This window comes from Macrobrachium nipponense, chromosome 29, assembly GCF_015104395.2.
Source record: "Macrobrachium nipponense isolate FS-2020 chromosome 29, ASM1510439v2, whole genome shotgun sequence".
Lineage (NCBI taxonomy): Eukaryota > Metazoa > Arthropoda > Malacostraca > Decapoda > Palaemonidae > Macrobrachium > Macrobrachium nipponense.
In genome coordinates this window covers 27234879-27253229 of record NC_061092.1, presented here as the reverse complement: position 1 = coordinate 27253229, position 18351 = coordinate 27234879, and the positions used below count along the sequence as shown (strand labels likewise).

Below are 18351 nucleotides of genomic sequence, written 5' to 3'. Positions count from 1 at the left end.
TCACGATAATAATTAAAATAGATTCGGGAAATTAACGTATTTACGGAAAGTGAGCTTAGTCACTTTGAAAGGAATGCTAAATCGTAGATTTTATATGTCGTGTAACGCTCGAATCCCGTAGAGGGTAGAGGTGTAGTGCCGTCAGTCCATCTCATGAGCTGCACTGTAGGCATTACTTAAGGTTCTATACAGCGTCCCTTCTGGCCCTAGCTGCAACCCCTTTCATTCTTTTTACTGTACATCCGTTCATATTCTCTTTCTTCCACCTTCCTCTCCTCAAGCCTCTCTTAACAATTCCTTCATAATGCAACTGCGAGATTTTCATCCTATTACACCTTTGAAACCTTAATGTCAGTTTCCCTTTCAGCGCTGAAGGACCTCAGAGATCCCAGCTCTTGGCATATGGTCTAAATTCGATATTCTGTTCTGTAACGCTCGAAGGACAAAGGTTTCCGACAGAGAATAAAGGAAATGCGTTATGCTCAATTATTGTGCGTCGTGTTTTCCCCCAAGGCTTTAGCGAGCGTAACGGCGTAAAATCCGATTCCTAGTGTGTGTGCGAAGTGTAATTATTAAATTATTGCTTTTACAGATTTTCGTTATATCACGAATTTACTTTTAATGGTTGATCTGGTCATACATGTTCTTGCCTTCCTGTGTGTACCTTTTAGTGCCCTTCCTTAGACATAGGTAGTGTTGAATATAGCGTTCTCTGATTTTTTTCTTGTGTGAAGTTATTCACTTGATATTCACTGTCTTGAACGGGCCAGTTAGCGTAAGTTGGTAGAAGGGCCTTTGTGGTTTCCTAATTGGGTGGAAGCTCATTCTTATTCTATACCCAACATTCTTACTTTGAATATTAATCTGAAACGGTAAAGTACACAATATAATGTACTGATGAATAGAACTCGGTATTCTTACTGAGCTTCATATATGTACGATTTATTTGCTTGTATTGATGATATGCTCTACCTGTATTCCATCATAGCATTTGTCTTAGTCCACACATTGTTTGTTTAAATCTAGAGAGAGAGAGAGAGAGAGAGAGAGAGAGAGAGAGAGAGAGAGAGAGAGAGAGAGAGAGAGAAACAAAAAATTTATTTATCACTTAGTATTATTAGTTTTAATTAATAAGGATAGGTACAACTCAGAGAGAGAGAGAGAGAGAGAGAGAGAGAGAAAGGCCAAACATCCTTATTAAGAGAAACTAATATATAGTACAGATTGGTCAACAGTTTATTTGCTGCTGTAAACCATAAGTAACAAGTAACAGCTATTCGTACTTCCTTTTCAGGAGGACTATAGAACGAGGAGTAAGACAGTAGAGGAAATGAACTTTCTAATGTGAGAAAGACCTGTCCAGTCGGACAGAACAGAGAGCATAAAAGTTCTGTCGAATAAGATTAAAAGAATGTTCGCGCTCTATTTGCTGCGAAAGGAATTAGCTTGGGTTAATACTTTACTTCTGGCGTCGGTGATGGAGATAGTTATATTATTATTATTATTATTATTATTATTATTATTATTATTATTATTATTGACTTGAAATTCAAGCTTCCAAAGAATACGGTAACAGACGGTATTGGGAAATACTGAAGGAAGAGATCACTTGTTAAAAAGAATAAATAAACAAATTAACAAGTTAATAAATAAATAGATAAAGATTTAAGTAAATTGTTAAATTATAATGGTGCCTTGGCCTGTTATGCTTCTCTGACCTCAAAGTTGGAAGATGCCCCAGAGAAACTCCTGACCTCAGTGATCAGGTCAAGTAATCTTAAGTCAATGTATGCCCCAGAGAAACTCCTGACCCAAGTGGTCAGGTTAAGTTATCTTAGGTTAATGTCGTATTTATTCCCCTGTCACGAAGTGTATATAAAAAAAAAAAAAAATGGTACGAAGGTGATGAAAGCTCAGGTTAGGTCGGATTTGCCCTGAAACTATCGACCGAATCAGATATTAAATTGCCTCGTAATCGTGTTTTCACCGGATTGCAGTTCGAAATATTTCGTTAATTGCTTCTTTCGATAATTTGAAACCTACTTTCAACCAAATTCCAATATGCACAAACATTCTCTCTCTCTCTCTCTCTCTCTCTCTCTCTCTCTCTCTCTCTCTCTCTCTCTCTCTCTTACAAGTTTTTAGTTTGAATTTTGAAAAACAAAACTTTCTCTCTCTGAAAAACAAAACTCTCTCTCTCTCTCTCTCTCTCTCTCTCTCTCTCTCTCTCTCTCTCTCTCTCTCTCTCTAATTAGGACACTGTGAATGCACAATAGAACCTGCTCCTACAGATAAGTGAGCACACGATGTCTCCTCGGATGGACTAACAAGTCTTTGAGACATCCTAATCCTTGTAACACCTTGTAACACTCTCTGTCGTAAAATCACCTGGATATTCCAGTATCCCAGTTTGCTCATTTCAGGTGTGCCATTCCAGAGGATGAATGCATTTAGTTAAGGAGTTTTCAGGTAATTTACATTCCTTTGTTTATCGTCGGCAAGTTCGTCAAGGCTACTTCTTTCTGTCTTCAGTGGGTGGTTGTTTTCAGTACAGAGTTTTTAGAGAGTTTTACTCTCGTTTGTTTTGTGTCAGAAAAGAAAGTGTCTGCAAAAAGATATTGATGCATTTCTATCACATTTTATGGAAGGGTGGGATATGGAAGAGAATGTTAGTTATATTTTGTATATATATATATTATATATATATATATATATATATATATATATATATATATATATATAATTATTTACATATTCATTTATTTATTTATTTATTTATTTATTTATTATTTTTTTTTTTGCTCTATCACAGTCCTCCAATTCGACTGGGTGGTATTTATAGTGTGGGGTTCCGGGTTGCATCTAGGATCACACTCTTCTGCATGAGTCCTGGAGCTACTTCAGCCTCTAGTTTTTCTAGATTCCTTTTCAGGGATCTTGGGATCGTGTCTAGTGCTCCTATGATTATGGGTACAATTTCCACTGGCATATCCCATATCCTTCTTATTTCTATTTTCAGATCTTGATACTTATCCATTTTTTCCCTCTCTTTCTCTTCAACTTTGGTGTCCCATGGTATTGCAACATCAGTGAGTGATACTTTCTTCTTGACTTTGTCAATCAACGTCACGTCTGGTCTATTTGCACGTATCACCCTATCTGTTCTGATACCAAGTCCCAGAGGATCTTTGCCTGATCGTTTTCTATCACTCCCTCAGGTTGGTGCTCGTACCACTTATTACTGCAAGGTAGCTGATGTTTCTTGCATAGGCTCCAGTGGAGGGCTTTTGCCACTGAATCATGAATCTTTTTGTACTGGTTCTGTGCAAGTGCCGGGCATTCGCTTGCTATGTGGTTTATGGTTTCATTTTTCGTATTGCACTTCCTACATATGGGAGAGATGTTATTTCCGTCTATCATTCTTTGAACATATCTGGTTCTTAGGGCCTGATCTTGTGCCGCTGTTATCATTCCTTCAGTTTCCTTTTTGAGCTCTCCCCTCTGTAGCCATTGCCATGAGTCATCGCTGCCTAGTTCTTTAGTCTGTCTCATGTATTGTCCGTGCATTGGTTTGTTGTGCCAGTCCTCTGTTCTGTTTGTCATTGTCCTGTCTCTGTATATTTCTGGGTCTTCGTCTACTTTTATTAGTCCTTCTTCCCATGCACTCTTTAGCCACTCGTCTTCACTGGTTTTCAGATATTGCCCCAATGCTCTGTTCTCGATGCTGACGCAGTCCTCTATACTAGTAGTCCTCTCCCTCCTTCCTTTCGTGTTATGTATAGTCTGTCCGTATTTGCTCTTGGGTGTAGTGCCTTGTGTATTGTCATATGTTTCCTGGTTTTCTGATCTATGCTGCGGAGTTCTGCCTTCGTCCATTCCACTATTCCTGCGCTGTATCCGATTACTGGCACTGCCCATGTGTTTATGGCTTTTATCATATTTCCGGCGTTGAGTTTTGACTTGAGTATCGCCTTGAGTCTCTGCATATATTCTTTCCTGATCGTGTCCTTCATCTCTTGGTGTTTTATATCCCCCCCTTCCATTATTCCCAGGTATTTGTATCCAGTCTCATCTATGTGTTTGATGTTGCTCCCATCTGGTAGCTTTATCCCTTCAGTTCTCGTTACTTTGCCTTTTTGTATGTTGACTAAGGCGCATTTTTCTATTCCAAACTCATCCTGATGTCCCCAGATACAATCCTTATAGTCTGGATTAGGTTATCTATTTCCTTGATGCTCTTACCATACAGCTTGATGTCGTCCATGAACATCAGATGATTGATTCTGTTGCCTCTTTTCTTGAGTTGGTACCCTGCATCCATCTTCTGTAGTACTTTTGTCATGGGAATCATGGCTACTAAGAAGAGTAGTGGGGACAGTGAGTCTCCCTGGAAGATCTCTTTCCTGATATTAACCTCTGCTAGTCTTATTCCAGAACTTGCAAGTATTGTATTCCAGATGCGCATTGTATTTTTGAGGAAGCTGATGGTGTTTTCCTCTGCCCCATATATTTCCAGGCATTCTATTACCCATGTGTGTGGTATCATGTCGAAGGATTTCTTATAGTCTATGCATGCCATGCTTAGGTGGGTTTTCCTTCTCCTACTGTTCTTCATTACCATTTTGTCTATCAGGAGCTGATCTTTTGTGCCCCTACACTTCCTTCTGCAGCCTTTCTGTTGGTGGGGGATGGTGTTTGTCTCCTCTAGGTAGTTGTATAGCCTTTCACTGATGATACCTGTTAGTAACTTTCACATTATTGGTAGGCAGGTGATAGGCCTGTAGTTACTGGCTATATTTCCCTTACTCTTGTCTTTTTGTACTAAGGATGTTCTTCCTGTGGTCATCCATTTGGGTGCATGGTGATTTGAGATACAATGCTGGAGTTGTTCTGCTATTCGTGGGTGTAGGGCCTTGAAGTTTTTGAGCCAGTATCCTTGGACTTCATCGGGACCTGGGGCTTTCCAGTTGGGCATTTTCTTTAGTTGGTGTCTGACTGTGTCTGTCGTGATCTCTGTGAATCTTTGTTTTATTCTCCCTGTTTCTTCTTCCTTGACTTCCTGGAGCCATGTTGCATGTTTGTTGTGTGATACCGGATTGCTCCATATGTTTTCCCAGAGTCTCTTACTACTACTACTACTACTACTACTACTACTACTACTACTACTACTACTACTACTACTTCTTTTTTATTAATTATTATTATTATTAATTATTAATTATTAATTATTATTATTATTAATTATTAATTATTATTATTAATTTTAATTATTATTATTATTAATTATTATTATTCATTTTATTATTCAATTAATTATAATTATAATTATTAATTATTATTAACTTATTATTATTAATTATTAATTATTAATTAATTATTAATTATTAATTATTATTAATTATTAATTAATTATTATTATTTATTAATTATTAATTATTATTATTATTATGATTATTATTATTATTATTATTATTATTAAATTATTATTATTATTATTAATTATTATTATATTATTATTATTATTATTATTATTGCGCTTTCCAAGTGCTGACATTCTAGCTTGTAATTCCTCTGAAAGATCGATTAATTGACTGATACTTTTACACGAGGAAAGATCCGTTCATATAATTGAGAAACATAGACGCTGCCAACTTCAGTGTCATACTCGCACATTTAAACAAAAGTGTGTGGTTTTAGCCAATTTGAATTTTGTGAAGAAATTATGCTCACATGAATCATGACTTATCCAGGCAAGTTTCAATAAATTAGTTCCCTTTTCTGAATAAAACTGGATTCCCTATCTATGAGACCAGTTCTTCCATATTTGTAAGCAAATTTTTAACTAAATGATTCTGCCCCTTTGACCAAATTTGACCAAATCCTATGTGTCAAGAAAACCAGAATGTTTGCAGCTGTAATGAATTCTGTCCCCTTTCCTGAATAATGCTGCATTGTGACCAGTTCTTGTATCTTTTTTATTCACTTGATTATTATTATTTTTTTTTTTTTTTTTTTTTTTTTTTTTTTTTTTTTTTTTTTTTTTTTTTTTTTTTTTTTTACTCTATCACAGTCCTCCAATTCGACTGGGTGGTATTTATAGTGTGGGGTTCCGGGTTGCATCCTGCCTCCTTAGGAGTCCATCACTCTTCTTGACTAATGTGTGCCGTTTCTAGGATCACACTCTTCTGCATGAGCCCTGGAGCTACTTCAGCCTCTAGTTTTTCTAGATTCCTTTTCAGGGATCTTGGGATCGTGCCTAGTGCTCCTATGATTATGGGTACGATTTCCACTGGCATATCCCATATCCTTCTTATTTCTATTTTCAGATCTTGATACTTATCCAATTTTTCCCTCTCTTTCTCTTCAACTCTGGTGTCCCATGGTATTGCGACATCAATGAGTGATACTTTCTTCTTGACTTTGTCAATCAACGTCACATCTGGTCTGTTTGCACGTATCACCCTATCCGTTCTGATACCATAGTCCCAGAGGATCTTCGCCTGATCGTTTTCTATCACTCCTTCAGGTTGGTGCTCGTACCACTTATTACTGCAAGGTAGCTGATGTTTCTTGCACAGGCTCCAGTGGAGGGCTTTTGCTACTGAATCATGCCTCTTTTTGTACTGGTTCTGTGCAAGTGCCGGGCATTCACTTGCTATGTGGTTTATGGTTTCACTTTTCGTATTGCACTTCCTACATATGGGAGAGATGTTATTTCCGTCTATCGTACTTTGAACATATCTGGTTCTTAGGGCCTGATCTTGTGCCGCTGTTATCATTCCTTCAGTTTCCTTCTTTAGCTCTCCCCTCTGTAGCCATTGCCAATTGTCATCGCTGGCTAGTTCTTTAGTCTGTCTCATGTATTGTCCATGCATTGGTTTGTTGTGCCAGTCCTCTGTTCTTTCTGTCTTTCTCCTGTCTCTGTATATTTCTGGGTCTTCGTCTGCTTTTATTAGTCCTTCTTCCATGCACTCTTTAGCCACTCGTCTTCACTGGTTTTCAGATATTGCCCCAGTGCTCTGTTTTCGATGTTGACGCAGTCCTCTATACTTAGTAGTCCTCTCCCTCCTTCCTTTCGTGTTATGTATAGTCTGTCCGTATTTGCTCTTGGGTGTAGTGCTTTGTGTATTGTCATATGTTTCCTGGTTTTCTGATCTATGCTGCGGAGTTCTGCCTTCGTCCATTCCACTATTCCTGCGCTGTATCTGATTACTGGCACTGCCATGTGTTTATGGCTTTTATCATATTTTATATTTTATTATATTATTATTATTATTATATTATATATTTGAATTAATTATTAATATATATAATTATATAATTATATAATTATATTATTTATATTATTATATATAATTATAATATATATAATTATATTAATTATATCATTATTATTATTATTATTATTATTATTATTATTATTATTATAGATTATTATATTATATTATTTATAATTATAATTATAATATTAATTATAAATTATAATTATAATTAAATAATTATAATTATAATTATTATTATATTATTATTATTATTATTATTATTATTATTATTATTATTATTATTATTATTAGTCAGATGATGAACCCTATTCATACGGAGCAATCCCACAAAAAGGGCCATTTACTTGAAATTCAAGCTTCCAAAGAATAATGCGGTGTTCATTTGAAAGAAAGCAGCAGAAGACCATATGAAATACAGAAAGAAGAAAAAACAGATATTTGAAAAGAATAAGTCAACAAATTAATAAATAAAAGGATGAAACCAAAAGTAAATTATTACAATACAAGGAGAATTGCTTTAGGGTATTAATGCATTGCTTCTTTGCCCGAACTTTTGAGATTCTTTGCACAGTACACCAACTGGATAAACCAGATTTAAATTTTTCATGACTGTGCAAAAGATTTGTTGCGATCTGATCGCTCAGATTGCAAGTCTCAGGAAATCTGGGCCATTTTGAGACTGCCTGGCTTCCGCTGTGCCGCGCCACCGTATCCTGCCGAGAGCAACCAGATTCGCTGAACAGCAGCACTAATATGCAGTAAATGTGCCTCCCTGTCGAACTTCTCAGTTCCAGAGGTCCTTTATTCCTCACACTGTTGGACTGTGGAACAGTTTCCCCGAGGACGTCGTGCCATTAGAACTTCAAAATTTCAAGCGAAAATGCGATGCATTACTACCTTAATACAATTCTGCTTGTATTCTAATAATTCACTTATTCATTTGTAAACTTTATTTCTTTTTAATAAGTGAGATCTCTCATTTCTGCATTTCACTTTACCTTCTCTTACTGTCTTTATTTCTCGTTTGTTATTTTCTTTTTTTTTTTAGGGATCCGATTATGTAAAGTATTGATCCTAAGAGCGTTAACCTCCTAGGCTCGGTCCATATTAAATTTTGCTCTTTTTGTGATGAAAATGTTTGTTCCAGGAATAACTGAGTTAATTATTTTTAATTGTCGAAGTGAACTATTTTTGATACACTGGAGCAAAGTGTTAGCTACCTTTTTTCGCAGAATTTTAGGTCTTTTATGTCTTATCAAAGGAAATACATCCTGTTGGGGCCATTCTGATCTGAGAGAGAGAGAGAGAGAGAGAGAGAGAGAGAGAGAGAGAGAGAGAGTTTTATTTCATTTGAATATATGAAGTAAGTTATATTAACTTGAAAGTGGAAGGAAACCATGATCCTTAACCAAGAGAAAGATGTATATTTAATTAGGTAATAATAATAACAATAATAATAATAATAATAATAATCGCAGCAAATTAGTACTCGAGGGATAAATATACTCACTCAGTAGTGATTTCAAATCGTTGAACTGTACAAGTTTAAATAAAACAGAATATTAGAAAATGAATTTAGTTTTTTATATCTTTCGTCTTTACCAAGTTAGGGAGAAGGATAATGTTATTTATTTTCATCAGATGAATAGAATTGCAATCACGCAGACGCTAAATGCCACTGAAAAAAAATCGGTGTGAATGAGCAGTGTCAGAAAGTGTAGACAGAAAGAGGAATGTGTAATTACTGATTGTAAAATAGCCTTAGAAGTTTCAAAAATTCTGTCTAAAAGTGTCATTTTCCATAATTGCCGTGACCTAGATTTTTGGCAACTTAAAATCCAAAAATACTAAAATTTATGCACATACTGATCTTTACTGCTCTGAAGATTGTCATTTTCCATAATTTCCGTGACCTATATCTTTGCAAAAACCTATTTTTTGTTGGCTAAGAATCTTTATAATAGGATTTTATCCTTGTAAAATATATTAGCAGTCCATTTGTTCTCCTTATCAATGACCACGACATCTGTAATGCCAGTTTTAAAAGTCAAATAAAAAAAATTTATCTTGACAGTTATTTCATCGTTTCCCCTTAGGGATAAAATTTATCCATTACATTAATGTTTTTAGGCTCTTCAGAGTTCAAAATTTTTTTTACTTTTGGTAGATTTCTAGAAAAAATAGAAACGTTAAATTATGAACAGCCTCAAAACATTAATTAATTGATAAATATTATTATTAGTAAGGGGAAACTATGATCTTTACTGTGAATGAAATAACTGTGGAGATAGTTTTGCTGTTGGATAATGTTTTTATTTGGCTTTTTAATACTGGCATTACAGATGTCGTGGTCATGGATACGGAGAATAAACGCATTGTTTATACTATTTACAAAGATAAGATCTGGTCATATAGATTCTCAACTAGCAAAAATCAGGTTTGCCAAAAATGTAAGTCACGGAAACTATGGAAAATGACAATTTCCATAATAGTGGAGGATCAGTGTGTCGCTCAAATATTAGAATTTTTGGTCTGCTAAGTTGTCAAAAATTTAGGTCACGGAAATTATGGAAATTGGAACTTTTAGAAATTTTGTCTTTAAATCTGTCTGGTAGCAAAATTCCAGTGACTGATAATGGCCCACTAGAAAACAAGCCACAATCAACAATAAAACTCATGTAAATATTTATAATGGCTCACCAGGACACAGGCCACATACAACAATAAAAAAAATCGTGCAAATCTCTTCACCTAGAAAACAGCGTGATGATCCCACTCTTCTCCCTAAACTCTTTCAACTGCAAAAGCTAAAAATATGGTAAAAATGTCGTAGAGAAAAACGGGACAGACACATTACGAGATACTGAAAGTACGAGCAAAGGGAAAACGGTGGGGGAATCGTTACTGACGAGTGAAGTCGGTGTCGACTGGCCTTGTCTTCATTTGCATAAGTCGAATGAATCCACTTATTCAAATGGTCGATTTATCCCCCCACCCCAACTCCCCTTCATAAAAGGACACGTTGCAATTTTTTCGATTTCCTCGTTTCTTTATGCTTGATTTTTTTTTATTTGCTGTCAACGTAATTATCCTTATTTAATCATGTGCTTCACAAATACACAAACACACGGAACGCCTACGACATATATATATATATATATATATATATATATATATATATATATATATATATATATATGATGTGTGTGTGTGTGTGTGTGTGTGTGTGTGTGTGTGTGTATATATATATATATATATATATATATATATATATATATATATATATAGTATATATTTGTGTATGTGTATTTATTTATAATATTTTTATACAGATAGTTATTGTCTAGATGTCTACTACATTAGTGGCACCTCCTACCTTTGTCTTACACTCTTTGTTACCTGGATATTTTTCAGTCATTCCATCCCATCTATCTTTATCCTGTCTCCCCACTTGACAATGCTTCATCAAAACATTATGAACCATCTTTTCTTGTATGCTAACTTACCAATGCATTTACCACCTTTTTAACCCTTTTATATGCTCGTAAACCACTCAATAATTAACACTTCTCGACAACAACGACCATCATTCATATTAAATTCAACATCCACACTTCACTTGCGTAAAGGAGTGTTGGCTCAACAATTCCCTCTCATTTTCATTTTTTCCTTCATAGACACTCCTCTCGTCTTTCAAAACTTTAGCACTGATCCTGTCATGCTGTTTTCCTTGCTTCCACTGCGCTTTGATTCTGGTCTTCTTTCGTCCTGTCATGGTCTGTACCTTTACTTCAAAATCCCTACAACACGGCATCTTTTGCAGATCTTATAAAAAAATTTCTTTAGGTCCACGTATACCAAATACAAGTTGTTTCATTGACATTCAGATTGTTAACACAACTTTTTATTAAGCAAATGATTCACTGCCTTTCTCCCAATTTGAACCTGGACTATTTTTTCTTTATCAGCCCTTAGTTTTTTCCAATCAAGACCTTACCGTACAATTTCTCAGTTATTCGCCCCGCATATTTTAAAAAAGAACTAACTTTCCTGAAATGGGATCTTTGCCATTTATGGTTATCAAGATACTGAATATTGCAAACATCCTAGCATCCTAGAGAGAGAGAGAGAGAGAGAGAGAGAGAGAGAGAGTCTAGCTTTCAGGGAGGAGGAACTGGGACGAATGTATCATCTCGAGAGCAGCGGAAATGTGGAGGGTTGAATCATCAGCAAAGGAAAAATAAGATGAAAGGCAGAAGAAAGGTCGTAAAATAAGCAAGTGAACAGGGTTCGAATGACATAGGCACTTGCTCTCTGAGCCGAATGGCTGCCGTGAGGAGAAGCTACCAAAGCTAGGGTTAAAAGGAGAGAAAACTATAACAATAGAAAATTTGAGTGGTTCAGTGAGTATTGTGACACTGTCTTTGAGACACGCATTGTCTTGCTTTTCTTTGGAACTAATATGAATCCTAAGAATCCATTGTGCGTTGTGGTTTTCTGATCTTTTATTCAGTAAAAAAAAAAAACACACACACACACATATCTCCATAGATGTATTCATGTATACAAGGCGATACAACCACAAATCGTAGTACTCACCTGGTTAACCCTGATGTCGTTATTTTTTCAGTTCATTAACTTATTAGTTGTTATTTTTATAAGTTCTTAGATATTGCGAAGGATTATTACGGTTCGACGATAAATACATTTAATTTAAGAGTCCGACTCAAAAAATAGTATTGTTTCCATTCACAAAATAAAATCTCATTTTCTGTAATAAATAATGCTTACGTTTTCTATCATGCATTATAATATTCATGGGGAAACTAATGTATACTTTGATCACGCAGCATTAACTATCACAATTCTTGAAGTGCACTTGCAAATTGGTATTATGCTCTTGCCAGTTCTAACTTAGTCTGTTTTCAGTAAAGTAACACAATTTTAGGCTGTGATTAGAAATGGATTGTTTGCATATTCCAGCAAAGATTCTCTGGATTTATAGACTAGGTCTAAATTGAAAGAGTTGTCTAGGATGTTCTCTCATTCTGTATCCTAGTTACTTATGGTGGGTTAGTTGATGATATAGTACAACGATCCATTATAAAATATAGAAACAAATGAGATTATCAGTTATTCAAGTTAAATCATATAGTGATTATGTGCATCAAAACAAATAGCAAGTAAAGTTTCCGAAGAAAACGCCAATACAGAAACAAAAAAACAAAAAACAAAAAAAAGAAAAAAAAAACTCACCTTTCTTCCCACTGACATGGGCTTCATGTTTTTAGGGCAAGCAGGGATGGCTTTCTTGCAGACTTCTGAAAATACTTTTTCCACGTCGGGTTTCCTCTTCCCGTAATGAGTCAATAAAGCCAATCCAATGTCGTCTTCGTAATGTGCTGTTGGTAGAAAGATTCCAGATATATTTTCACAAGTAGTTTTTTTTATTGGTCCTTTCCTGTGTGTCTGTTTATGACACACGTTATTTAGGAACACTTTTTTCACGCTTAGTATCTAAAAGTTTCATTCTTCACCCTTTGCATTATGCATCCAGTCAATACTGAAACTTAGAACGCTTTTGGATGGTAGATTTACGTAGGCGTAGTAACTGGACATAGAATTTTCAAGGAAGGTGCTAATTTAGAGTATACTGACACTAACAAGATTAAATGTTTACGAACGATTTCATGCATTCCGAAACTTATAGGCGACTTCCACTATTGCTTCTATAAAAGAATACTCACCTTCTTTTGACTACAAGCTGACTAGGATACAAAATGGAGTTTTCGATGTTGCATTGAAATTTTTTTTTCTAGCGAAACAAACTTACCTCTGATTCCTGCGCAAAGTCTCTCCATTTTTGGTGGTGATAGAACGTAAGACCTGAGTCTCTCTGTGCTGCAAACGGCGACCATGGCTGCGTCTATGTGGTCCTCGATGGAACCCTTCTCCTTAGACCACTTCATCAGGAGTTTGTGAATCTCTGTGGGGGAGAGGGAAGTGTGGATCATAAAGCAGTCCCATTTCATGCATCTGATGAATAGTGGTCTCTTCTAATTCATGTATTATTTAGTGGTTTCATTTAATTCACGTTTTACATAGACCACAATACGTGAGATTGTTTAGTTGCCTCTACTCACTCATGTATTATAATAGTGGACTCGTTTCATCCATGTATAATTTAGTGTATAAAAGGCATCAAAACTTCTGAAGGGATGTCTCGTCTACACGTGAATATAATTTTGTTTGGTAACTTGAGATTTTAAAGATCATGCTTTCAGATTTGTGGGGAAGTGACATTCCGTGGCTAAAACCTATCAAATTATATTAGAATATCAGAGCAGTCACATAGCTTGGTGATCGGATTTATTATGAGTGAATTACTTGAATTCAGAATTTGGAATTATTATAGTTACAAATACTATTTTTTATTGACCAGTCGTTAACAAGGAAAATAAGTTAAGTGGCTTTATGTACTGTGAACCTTTGTGCGATGGTGTAATTAGATGTGTTAATTAAATCAGCGATAATTTAAGAGTGGCAGACAGTAAAAATAGTGAACAGGGAAATTTCACATGGTTAGATTAACGGAAGCATAAGCAGAGAATAGCGTTAATGCTCAGTGATAACAACGACTGGAAGTAAAGCATAATTACAGACACATGCATTAAATATATATATATATATATATATATATATATATATATATATATATATATATATATATATATATATATGTGTGTGTGTGTGTGTGTGTGTGTGTGTGTGTGTGTGTATGTATGTATGTATGTATGCATATATAAAAGTTTTAAAGCTCGCGTGCGTATACGTAATCTCTCTCTCTCCTCTCTCTCTCTCTCTCTCTCATATGCCTAGTATTGCACTCACCTTGAACAAAACCGTAACATCCTTCGCAGAAAGCCACTTGATCTTGAAATAACTTGTCATCGGGGATTTGTGCCTTTGGGCCAAATGTGACTTTATCCTTTGCGCCATCGATCACTTGAGCACTCAGTGTAAACACGACTACTAAATACGTTAAGAAACTGACAGTTGTTTTCGTCGAACTCATTTTTATTGATGCAGTATTATGTTCTCCCGCGAACTCCAATCTTTTTTTAGCTTGCCAAGACTGAAAGATGGAGCTGCCCTGCCGTTACATGTGGGTTAATCGTTCGTTGCGACAAAGTTTGGTGTCTTTGTACCGTCTGATTTCAGCTTAATCTCGCCGAAGGTTTGACAACAAATTTAATTTTCTCCTTTCAAGTACAGCTGAGGATTTCCAAGGAAACAGCGGAGACCTGTACCTGTTGTGTTTGTAAGATCTGGTCGACTGCAAGGGGCGTAAGGAGATTACATCCTGGTAGAGTTTTATCTTATCTTCCAACAAAGGTATTGACGCTCCTCCCCCTGGCTGATAACTCACTTCACGGTGAAATTCGAATGAGTTTTATTTCCGTTCATTAACTGTTTTTTATATATATAAAGCATGTCACTTTCGATATCATCGAGATATCAACCTTACTGATTTACAGAAATTTAGATTAATTAATCTGAAAGTAAACACGGGTAGAGAATTGGTAAGACATCAAGGGAGACATTCGTACTGCTTTGTAGCTCTGACAGTTCTTTGTTTTCTGTCTTGATTGACGCCCCTTCATTGTTTTCAGTGAATAAGGGATTTTTTCTGACATATACCAGTCCCTCTGTCAGAGTCTTATGATGATTACTACTACTGCTACTATCATTCTGTAGATTAGAATGTCCATATTTGAAAATAATTAAAATTGTAGAATAGAGAGGATGGGAGTAAATTTAACATGCCGGTTGATTGAATAAATTAATTATATAAATAAAGTGTTATCAAATTTCTATTGATATTTCGCAAAGGTTTCTAGAAAACAAGCCAGAAGACCTTATACATTAAGAATGAAATGCATTCCAGGAGATACAAACATTTATATACCCTTTCTTTGTCATTGTTACAGTTTCTGTTAATATCATTGTCAAGGTTCAAGTTAAATCCACAAAATTAACAATAGGTTATATGGAAAAAACAATAAAACAATTACATTTAATTAACAAAACTTAACATATCAAAACATTACCAATTAATTAACATAACCAACATAATAAACTAAATATTCTGCCCAATACCAAATCCAAAATACCATATGGTATAATAACCGTACTCACAATGATCAGAGAAGTTCTTAACAAGCGCTTACGAGGCAGGAGCTGGGACGAGACACACAGGTGGCAAATAAGCCAGAGCGAAGGAAAACGTGTGGGGGGGATGGGGAGAGAGACCTTACAGACCTTACAGACCTTACATCTTGTTCGGGTTGCCCCAGGTCCCTCAGTGTGAGGCACCTCTAATGTCTACCAGAGAGTTGCTAGTACATCTTCCGGTATATTTTGCATCTTCCAATCTTGGATGGTCTGGGATGCAGTTTAGATATTTGTCGAGCTTATTCTTAAACACATCTACGCTCACTCCTGATATATTCCTCAGATGAGCTGGCAACGCATTGAATAGACGCTGCATTATCGATGCTGGTGCGTAGTGGATTAATGTCCTGTGTGCTTTCCTTATTTTTCCTGGTATAGTTTTGGGCACTATTAATCTACCTCTGCTTGCTCTTTCTGATATTTTTAGTTCCATGATATTTTCTGCTATTCCTTCTATCTGTTTCCATGCCTGAATTATCATGTAGCGTTCTCTTCTCCTTTCTAGACTATATAATTTTAAGAATTGTAGTCTTTCCCAGTAGTCAAGGTCTTTAACTTCTTCTATTCTAGCTGTAAAGGACCTTTGTACACTCTCTATTTGTGCAATATCCTTTTGATAGTGTGGGTACCATATCATATTGCAATATTCAAGTGGACTACGAACATATGTTTTATAAAGCATAATCATGTGTTCAGCTTTTCTTGTTTTGAAGTGCCGTAACAACATTCCCATTTTTGCTTTACATTTTGCCAACAGAGTTGCTATTTGATCATTGCATAACATGTTCCTATTCATCATCACACCAAGGTCTTTAACTGCTTCCTTATTTGTGATTGTCTCATTATTAGGTCCCTTATATGCATATAGCTTTCTTTCTCTGTCTCCATAATTTATTGATTCAAATTTATCAGAGTTAAATATCATCCGATTTACCTCTGCCCAATCATATACTTTGTTAAGGTCTCTTTGTAGAGCGTTCCTATCTTCATCACAAGTAATTTCTCTACTTATTCTTGTGTCATCTGCGAAACTACTCACTACCGAATCCTTAACATTATTGTCTATGTCTTCAATCATAATAACAAACAGTATTGCAGCTAACACCGTACCTTGCGGCACACCAGATATTACCTTGGCTTCATCCGATTTCTCGTCGTTTGCAATAACTATCTGTTTTCTGTTGTGTAAAAATTCTTTTAACCATTTTTCCTACTTTATCCACGATATTGTGTTTTCTAATTTCTTCGCTAATATATTATGGTCTACTTTATCAAAAGCTTTTGCAAAGTCTAAATAAACCACATCTGTTTCATTTCCGCTTTTCATATTTTTGAATATGTTCTCACGGTGGACTAACAGTTGGGTTTGTGTACTTTTTCCGGGTACGAAACCATGTTGTCCTTTATTAAACAAATTATTTTTATTAAATGTTTCATAATATTTTTCTTCATTACCCTTTCATACACTTTCATAATATGTGATGTTAGACTCACAGGCCTATAATTACTTGCCTCTAGTCTTGATCCACTTTTGAAAGTATGGGTAATATATGCTAATTTGTGCTCATCATAAATCTTGCCTGTATCTACACTTTGTCTTAATAATATTGCAAGTGGCTTTGCGATAGAATGAACTACTTTCTTTAACAAAATAGCAGGAATTCCATCAGGCCCTGCAGCAGCTCCATTTTTAATTTCATTAATAGCCTGCACAATCAGCTTCATTAATATCTATGTCAGCTAAATATTCACTATTTTCATCCCTTACTTCTATATCATTATCTTCATTATCTATTCTAGGGGTGAATTCTCTCTTATATCGTTCTGCCAGTATGTTGCAAATTTCCTTTTTTTCATTCGTTAATCTCCCTTCAATTCTTAGAGGGCCTATTTCTATTCTTCTTTTATTCATCTTCTTCGCATATGAGTATAATAGTTTTTGGGATTTTTGCTTGATATTTAATAGGGTTTTTTCTTCCAAGTCCCGTTTTTCATTTTCTTTTGATTGTATAATCTTTTGTTCTGCATTTTCTATCTTACTTTTTAGTTCTATAACTTTCCATGCATTTTTTTTTTTTTGCTAGACCTTTTTTCCACTTTCTGATTTTCTGGAACAAGATCCTTCTGTCTCTTGGTATGCATGACTGATGTTTACTTTTCTTCTTCGGTATATATTTATCCACTATTTTCTCTAATATTTTATATATCATCTCCGTATTTACCTTTATGTCATCACTTACGAAAATATTATCCCAATCTTTGTTTAATTCTTCATTTATTTCTGACCATTTTATATTTTTACTGTAGAAGTTGTATTTTCCATATCCTTCCCACTTTTTCATTTCTTGCTTATCTCTGTTTTCACTTGCTTTGGAATAGACTGTTAATTCTATGACATTATGGTCTGAAATACTCGCATTATAAACTATTATTTCTTTAACATAATTCATCTCGTTCACAAATACTAGGTCTAAAGTATTTTCCTTTCTTGTTGGCAGGTGATTTATTTGTTGAATGTTGTATTCTAGTAGCATATCTAATAGCTTTTCGAATTGCCTCTTATCTTCTGCACTACTATTACTCTCTTTTTTATATGTATAAGTACATCCACAATCTCCTATTCGTTCTTTCCAGTCTACGAAAGGAAAGTTGAAGTCTCCAGATAGGAGAATAGTCCAGTCCTTGTGATTTCTACATATATCATCCAATTTTTCTATTATTAAGTCAAACTCTTTAGTATTAGGAGGTCTATATATTACTATGTTCATTAATTTTTCAGATTCAAATTCTACCGCTATTAGTTCACATTCTGAGTTACTATATTTCTCATATA

At 35.1% G+C, this 18351-nt stretch overlaps 1 protein-coding gene across 1 annotated transcript in view; it reads right to left on the bottom strand.

Moving 5' to 3' along the window:
- Positions 1 to 14623, bottom strand: part of LOC135206207 (uncharacterized) — a 19618-nt gene extending 4995 nt beyond the window's left edge. Inside the window, exons 1-3 of the mRNA XM_064237545.1 lie at positions 14175 to 14623; positions 13117 to 13269; positions 12540 to 12685 (exon numbers count right to left, since the gene is read on the bottom strand). Of these exons, the coding sequence (XP_064093615.1) occupies positions 12540 to 12685; positions 13117 to 13269; positions 14175 to 14358 (483 nt within the window). The 5' untranslated portion in view covers positions 14359 to 14623. The remainder of the gene's footprint in view (positions 1 to 12539; positions 12686 to 13116; positions 13270 to 14174) is intronic.
- Positions 14624 to 18351: the final 3728 nt, after the last annotated feature.